We start from the raw sequence: 8021 nt of genomic DNA on the forward strand, positions 1-8021 counted from the left end.
TTTTTTTAAATCAGCAATTATCGTTCGTGAGATTTGAAGTCATAAACTCTTTTAAGACTGATGTACCGCCGAAAACCGAACGAATGAACGGTAAGGGCGGCCAGGGTTCAGGGTGGCTGGTTGCCGGCGACAATATAATTTAGGCCAGAGAAGCGAAAACGCATACTCATTGTTCTTGTACACCGTATGAGGTTGTTTCAATATCAAAGGTACGTGTTCAAGGTAATAGTAAATGGTACAAAAGCTGGAAGAACTGGCAATAAGAAGAATGAAGATATGATATTTATGAAGAAACAAAAGAATGCGAAGGGTGAGTGTCGATTCGGATGGGGATTACAACTTAAGTGCGGAAATTGCTTCGGGTTTAAAATCAACTCTCAGGCCGAGGACTCGCCTGACCTCGGCTGGGGTCAGTCTCCATGTCATAGGTCCCGAGTTCTCGCCCCAGAAATCTAGAATCTCCGAGACCTTTTCCAAGTTGAGGATCGTTGCCATTTGTGTGAGACGCGCAAATTTGTCTCTGACGGTCCTCTGAGTCATGCTAGAGAAGTGGCTTACCAATGCCCTAGCATCTCTGTCGAGCTGAAGGCCTCCAAGCTGACTGAATCGCTTCTGCATCATAATCACTTCAAGCCTCTTCACAATGAAGTCGATTACAAAATGAACAAATGAGTCGTAGTTGTTGGCAGTCATTAGTGGCAGGAGCCATGCTACATTCGTCTCAACAGCATGAAGAAGCCTTTGGACCCAAGGGTCATTGACCTCATTATCTGCATATTCAGCCTCTGACAGCTCGTAGCTGATGGTTGCCACATTATCTAGCACTGGACGGATACGGGGTGTCACAGTTGCCACAAGTTGTTCCAAGCCAGCATTCAGAGCTTGCTTGAACGTGTTGCTCATATCCCCTAGCTCAGACAGACAAGACTTGACTTTTTCTCTATCAACCGGTGCAGGAAATACCTGATAAGCATGATATCATACTGTTTAATACCTGATATTGGAATCACTTTGATAAAGAAGGAAATAATATGTAGCGCAAACATCAAAATCTAACCAAACAAATGATCTCAACGGATGATAACATCGGACATGAATTTAGAACAGAGAAGAATATAAAAGACGCCAAAAGATTACTAATGTGATTTTGCTAGTGTATATGACGGATATCAAAACGATCTACATTTCAATACTTAGAGTTCTACTACAGAAGTAGCAAATGCGGGATCTGAGAAATGTCAATTTGTCTTACTGAGTTACAATGCTCTCTTGACTCTTCATCTCTATGCGCACAAATTTCAGTTAAAAACATGGAGAAAATTAACCATAAAACTGAAACAGCCAAAGGCTTAAGGAGGTAAGGCAACAGCTACACGAGCAAATCATACGCCATGAATAAAACAAAAGCACACAAGCCTGTATTATTTTGTCCTTATTGACTCACTAGACAACAAATAAGAAATCTTAACTATGAACATTTCACGCAACCAAAGCCCACGATAGCAGCAGTGATCAATAATGCACAATCAGTGGGCAGCCACACATCATTCTTTCACGATTAACACCGTACCATCAAACTCCATTTCCCATTTGCATTAGCAGGGAATTCTGTGAAGTGCTAGAGTATGTAATGTTTTGTTATGTTCCCAAACATTAACAAGGCCATTAGAAACTCCAACTGCAGGAAATTGGACACATCAAATGCAGGTTTGACTAAGCCTAAATATGCATAATTATAGTGATTTGGGGCTTCTAACCTAATACAAAGCGAAATGCAAGCCAAAGACTTCCCCCAAACAATGTAGTTATTATTCGTGTGACAAATCCTGATAAACTACAGCACCGAGTAAAGCAAATCATTTCAATTACCTCCAAGCATTGCTCCTCAATCTCGTGCTTCAGTTTGAGGACGTACTCACTACTGACATCCATATTATTCAAAACCGTGGCAATCTCCGTCCCAGTCTTTTGCACACCAACACCACCTAGGAACAGCTTTGCGCCAAGATTTGGCTCTCTCATCCTCTGTTGCAAAGCCTCGTGATACTCATTGCTCAACAAGCTACTCGCACCACTCAACACAGCAATCACAGAGTTGATATTCAAAGTGGATATCGCCCTCCGCAAGCAACTCTGCAAAACATAGAAAACATCATCCACCATTGAAGTCGTGAGACTATCCGGCACATGCTCAGCAATCCTTATAGCCTTCCTCACATTCTCCACCATAAAGAAACCTTCCAATATAACATAAAACCCGGTAATGTCCTGAACCACCTTGCTAAAACTTCCACTCCTAAAAGCCCTAGTGGCTCGTGGACCTAAATCCGTGTCGACATTAGTCAAGCCCTTGATCTTAGATACCATGAACTCAGTGTAATCCTCACCCAATTGCAACAAAGACAGTATCTCCTCCAAGAACAGCTCAACCTCTCTCGGGTCGGGTCCCTCGGACCCAACACCAACGCCACCCACATTGATGTTCTGGGCATTGATCTCGGAGCTCAACTTCGGCAATCTCCTATACTCCATGTACTTCTTCAAGATCAAACTACCCCTCGTATCACATTCCTCTTGAAGCTCACAAATGGCGTACACAACTCCGTCTTCCCCACAAAGCCCTCTCAAAATCTCATCGTTCTCTTCCACCGCCAAAACAATGTCCTTGAACAAATTGGTCAAACACCCGACAAAATTGACAGCCTGGGTCGGATTGTTCTGCTCCATTAGCTCCACCAAGTGCTCGAATTCGAGCCGGGATCGCATCCCAATCACCTTCCGCAAGTACCCAACGTAAACCTGCAACCCCTCCGTTTCCAACCCTAATGGAGTGTAAAGCCTGATGAATCTCAACACATCGGAATGCTCCCTCTGCTCCACGGCGGCTGAGAGCTTCTTCCTGACGATGGATTCGAGCTGCCTCTTCGACTCCATGAGCTGCTCCCGATGGTCGGCGCCGGAGTCTCGGTACTCGGAGTCGATCTGGAGGAAGCGCTGGACGTAATTGGCTGCGGACTCGTAGTCCTGGGAGTCGAGGGCCTGCTTGACGCCATCAATGCAGTTGCCGCGCTCGACGATGGCGTCGAGGCGGAGGAGCGTGGACTTGACGCGGGACTGGGCGAGGTCGAGCTCGCGGACCTTGGCGCTGACGTGGTCGGCGAGGTCGCAGGTGGAGGCGACGTTAGAGAGGACGTGGTCGGAGTCGGATTTTACGATGTCGAGAACCAGGGAGGACTTACGGAGGCCGAGGAGCTGCTTGTCGAGGTCGGAGCGCTGGGAGAGGAGGTTGTCGAGGTCCAGATCTAGGGATCGCTGGTACGCGATGCACTCGTGGAGGAGGCGCGTCATGGCGCCGACGTCCGTCAGGGCCCGCACGTGCGAGAGGGCCTCATGGGTCCCGAATTTTATGGACGGTTGATCCGACTCCATTGCCTTGATCCGGTATCTCTCGGCGACGACGACGTTTAGTGTGATCCGTGTGCGCGGGTCTCAGAATGGTCTGTTGGACTGTTGGAGAAGAACGGAAGAATTAAAAATAGAAACTTTAAATAGAAATTTTAAGAAAAAACTTTCGATACTATTTACTGTAATGAAAAATCACATTTTATACTTAAAAAATCAATAATGATACTATTTACTTTACTTTTTATTTTATTTTTTTCGTTAAAAATCAAAGTTTTCAAGTTATTTTTATTAGTTTTCTTTTAAAAATATCGGAGGGACAAAACAAAATGCCTAATTACATATATGTCCCTTTGGTTTCGCTCCATTTTAATTGTCCCTTTATGAGTCTTTATTTATTTTTAATATTATTATTATTTTTTTGGTAAAATTTAATATCATTATTATTAGAGCAAGTCCACCGGAGCAAAAAGAGCCCAGCACCAAGTGGAAAAAACAGGCTGGGACTCAGCCAATTCACTCCAACCCGTGTGTTTGCCTAGCACCCAGCCCAAGCTGGTCTCCAAACTAGCCCATTTTTGACAAACCTTGGGACCAGGCTGTTTGTGTTGTTAAGCCTGGCGCGTGTTCTACACGCGGGCGTCCAAGCGAGTAGCAGACAGAAAAATCAGAGGCGGGGCCCAGCCTTGCAAGCGCATTAACCTCTCCCCCGGGTGGGCGACGTGGCCCAATTTCTGCCGTTGGATTTCCAATGGCTAGTTATTCTAGACCGTTGGATTTCCAAAGGTAAAAAAATTTGAATTTCACTTTTAAACTGGACCGTCCGATCACAGATCAACGATCCACGTTTTTTCCTCCAAAAAATTAAGAATTTCACTTTTAAAAAATACATAAATTTTTTAATAAATTTAGATATTATTATTATTATTTTATTTTTTATAAATTCAGAAAATAAAAATAAAATTATTATTTTATAATAAAAATATAATATTTTAATAAAATGGACTAGGCTATTTTTTGTTAGGGGTGGAGATGTTTTGGCCTATTACTGTTCACTGGGGTCTATTACTGTTCACTTGAGTGGATAAATGCGCTGGGTGCTGGCACAAAGTCCTTAAGGGTGGATTTGCTCTTAAAGGATTCGAACCTCGCACGGATAGCAACTTATCGGCTAGAATATTGGACAAAATTAATATAGCTATAGTGATTTTGTTTAATCTATTTCACGAACCTTCAACCTTTTAATAGTAAAGAAATATCATTGGATTTTAATATTAAGTGAAAAAAAATCATCAACATATACATGATTGAAAACCCGGAGCCAAAAAGGCAAAAAAATTTGGACCATTTCTCGATTTATGCGTGTCATCCTTGCGCAGGGGCCATGCTAATCTTCTCTGTATCGTTCCAATTTTATCGGATGTCCCCGAAGGGACAAGCGTACTTGCAAGCAAGCAGAATATAAAGCCTTTAAACGTAACGCCTGTGACCGATGTGGGGTAGATTTGCTTTGCCGTACCGATGTGGTTATAGCTTAAGCAGCAATCTTGACTAAATTAGATACGCAGCGGTGAGTGGTCATCTATCCCAATGACTGCCGGATTATAAAACTTTTACATTTGCAAATTGCATCACAAAAATTTACCTAATCTGCATAGTTTCGCAATACAAACATTGGCGGACAGCGGTGATTTGTGAAGTGTGTGTTTAGAAAGCAAGAGAAAGTTAAGGGATTAATTGATGATACCATAAGATAACTTGTTAACTTTTGCATATACATGCAGAGAAATTATAAGTTATTTCTATCAGAAAATCAATCTGTTTGCTGCACTAAACACTGGCAGGACAATTAACTAGTAAATATCACGAAAATGAAGTTGACATGGCGTAGAAAGATATTCTTATGAAAGTATATCAAAAAAACAATGTACATCACAAGCTGACCTCCGGATTTTCTTGAATGTTTGTTTGACTTCCATGGTTTGCTCAGAATCAGAACTAAGAAAGCTTTTTGTAAAACGCCGGCTGACTTCAAGGTAGGATGTCTGGATTTCAGCCTAACTCGACAGCAACAACGCCAATGCTCAAACAGTGCGAGTAGGCTCATCTTTGTCTACAAACAAACACAAAAGCATACAGCTCCTCCACAATCCCAGAAAGAGATCTGTTTCAGTAGCATTGCAATCATCCTTGCCGTGAACCATAAGCACATCCAGTTCTTCCATGATCCCTGAAGAATAATTTCACTTACTTGCGGGATGAAGCCTTTTGAAGAGCATTCGTTACATTTGTGACTGGGGATTTAGCTAAATACTGAAAGTGGAGCTAGTAGCTTGACCAAAATCTAACAGATCTCTCATGCCAGAGCCTACAGGGAGTTATAAAAACCAGGAACACATGCCGTAAAGAATTTAATAACCTCTCCTAGGCTTAGCCTGTATCTTCTTGATCAAGTAATCCTCCAAACCAAACGCTGCCTCCACAATTCTAGTGTTTGGCCTAATTTCCACCTTCATTACCTCTCTCAGCATTTCCTCCATTCTCACCAGCTCAATCTCTTCGCATATCCCAGGAACCAACGTAATCCAAGTATCCGTATGAGGAACCTCTCCGTGCTTTAACACCTCCTCCAAAACTCCACAAGCTTCCTCAACCCTACCCACATTGCAGAACCCCTTAACCAAAGCATGAATGACCGAGAAATGCGGTGAGAACCCCTTTGACACCATTGTCTCCATATAACTCTTAGCCTCATCAAGCATCCCATGATCGCATAACCCGCTAACCAAAGTCCGATAAGATACCAAATTTGGCAAGCACCCATTCGATGCCATATCCTCGAGAACCTTACAAGCATCCGCCGGGCGCCCTTCTCGACATAATCCCAATATAACAGTGTTATAATGCACAATATCAGGATTGCACCCCTTCACCTTCATCCTACAAAGTAGCTTATACGCCTCACGAAGCTGCTTCTTCCTACACAAACTATTCAACAAAGTGGTGTAGCTCAGCGTATCGGGCACAAACCCTTTGTTCAGCATATCCTCCAAGAAATCGACCGCGGTATTCACCTGCCCCTTCCTACACAACCCCTGCATCAGAATCCGATACGAATGCACATCCGGCACAAGGTCTCTCTCAAACATTTTGTTGAACAGTTGGTAGGCAATGCTGAGATCCCCGTTCAAACAAAATGCACGCATCAGTATATTGTAGGATTCCGTATTGGGCATCACCCCGTGACGGTGAGCGTCTTTGAAGACGTCGAACGCCGGCCGGAGAAAGTTCCGGTGAGAAACGAGAATCTGAAGAATGCGGTTCAGGTGTTTGACGGAAGGCCTGCAATCGAACTCCATCATGGTATAGAACACTCGGAGGGCTTTCTGGGGCAGATTGGCTTCGCCGTAGATTTTGATCAGGTGGGAAAAGAGGGCGGGGGAGACGGTGTAGTTTTGGGACTTGAGGCGGAGGAGGAGGTCGTCGACGAGGGAGAAGTACTTGGACCGACCGAGCTTGAGAATGATAGTGAAGTAGGAGGCGTAGGAGTGGCGGAAATTTGGGTGGCGGGCGGCGTAGTCGAAGATTTCTTTGGCGAGGAGAGGGTCGGATTGGGAGGCGATGAGCTTTTGGACTCTGGAAGGAGAGCCGATATCGGGCGTTTGGTGACGGGGTTGGGAGGAGTGGAAGAAGGAGGAGGAAGAGGATGGGGTTTTTGGCGGGAGCGCGAGGTAGCGAGTGGCGGTTGTGGCGGTTTTTGCCGAGCGCCGAAAGAGTAGATGCATTTTTGCCTCTTGTTTCATTCGTTTGGTCAAAGGTGTTTCGTGTGTTTGTAATTATCACTGGTATACGCCCACACACAAATATGTGCGATTGTTTTGTTTTTTTTTTTTTTTTGTTTTATATATTAAGTTTTTTTTTTTTTTTTTTTTATCTTTACTAATTAATAAAACACTCATTGTTAACCAAAATTTATGAAATTACCAATTTAACCCTGTCATTCAAATAGAACATAAATAAGAAATATTATGCAAAAATATAATTTCACACAATCCAATTTTTTTGTTTTTTTGTTTTCAAAGCCTCACCTATATGTAATTCTAACATATCTCTAATAAATAAATAAAAACTTCTCACTTCCACATTCTTTATCACTCTCTTCCTCTGTCCTTCTATTTCAAAAATAAAAATAAAAATTCACACACTTTATGTGTGCTCATATGCTAGTATATATAATGCTAAGAAGATCAAATTTGTAATCTAAAACATAAATTTTAGACAAAATTGTAGACATCAAAATTTCGGTAAATAAATGTTGACCGATAAATCAAAGTTTCAACGCTCATGTATTACATAAATTTTACACGTAGCGTGTGACTCAACGAAAATTGAAATGAGTTAGAAAAGTCATCAAATAGGACACGTGTCAATACCTGGCAGAAACGACTTATTTCATCTGGAATATTATATTCAAAATTAGGCCTTGGAAATTTCTATAAATACAAGCCCATTTCATTCATTTGAGGAACGAATTCATATTACACCTTGAAGCTCTGAAGCTCTGAAACTCCGAAGCTCTCAAGCGTCCAGGTTCCCGAAGAATCAAGAAAGCCTTCTTC

At 42.6% G+C, this 8021-nt stretch overlaps 1 protein-coding gene and 1 non-coding gene across 2 annotated transcripts; both read right to left on the minus strand.

Annotated features, from left to right (window-relative positions):
* Positions 1-169: 169 nt before the first annotated feature.
* LOC126622853 (conserved oligomeric Golgi complex subunit 4-like) lies at positions 170-7234 on the minus strand. Its single transcript, XM_050291554.1, has 4 exons — positions 5822-7234; positions 3744-3781; positions 1870-3432; positions 170-963 (listed from the first exon to the last, which is right to left on the minus strand). Exons 1-4 carry the CDS (start codon positions 7203-7205, stop codon positions 334-336), a joined length of 3615 nt encoding a protein of 1204 aa, XP_050147511.1. The 5' UTR covers positions 7206-7234; the 3' UTR covers positions 170-333.
* On the minus strand, positions 4736-4838 carry LOC126634070 (U6 spliceosomal RNA). Its single transcript, XR_007627188.1, has one exon. It is a non-coding gene; the product is annotated as a U6 spliceosomal RNA (small nuclear RNA).
* Positions 7235-8021: the final 787 nt, after the last annotated feature.

This window comes from Malus sylvestris, chromosome 1 (assembly GCF_916048215.2).
Source record: "Malus sylvestris chromosome 1, drMalSylv7.2, whole genome shotgun sequence".
Classification (NCBI taxonomy): Eukaryota; Viridiplantae; Streptophyta; class Magnoliopsida; order Rosales; family Rosaceae; genus Malus; species Malus sylvestris.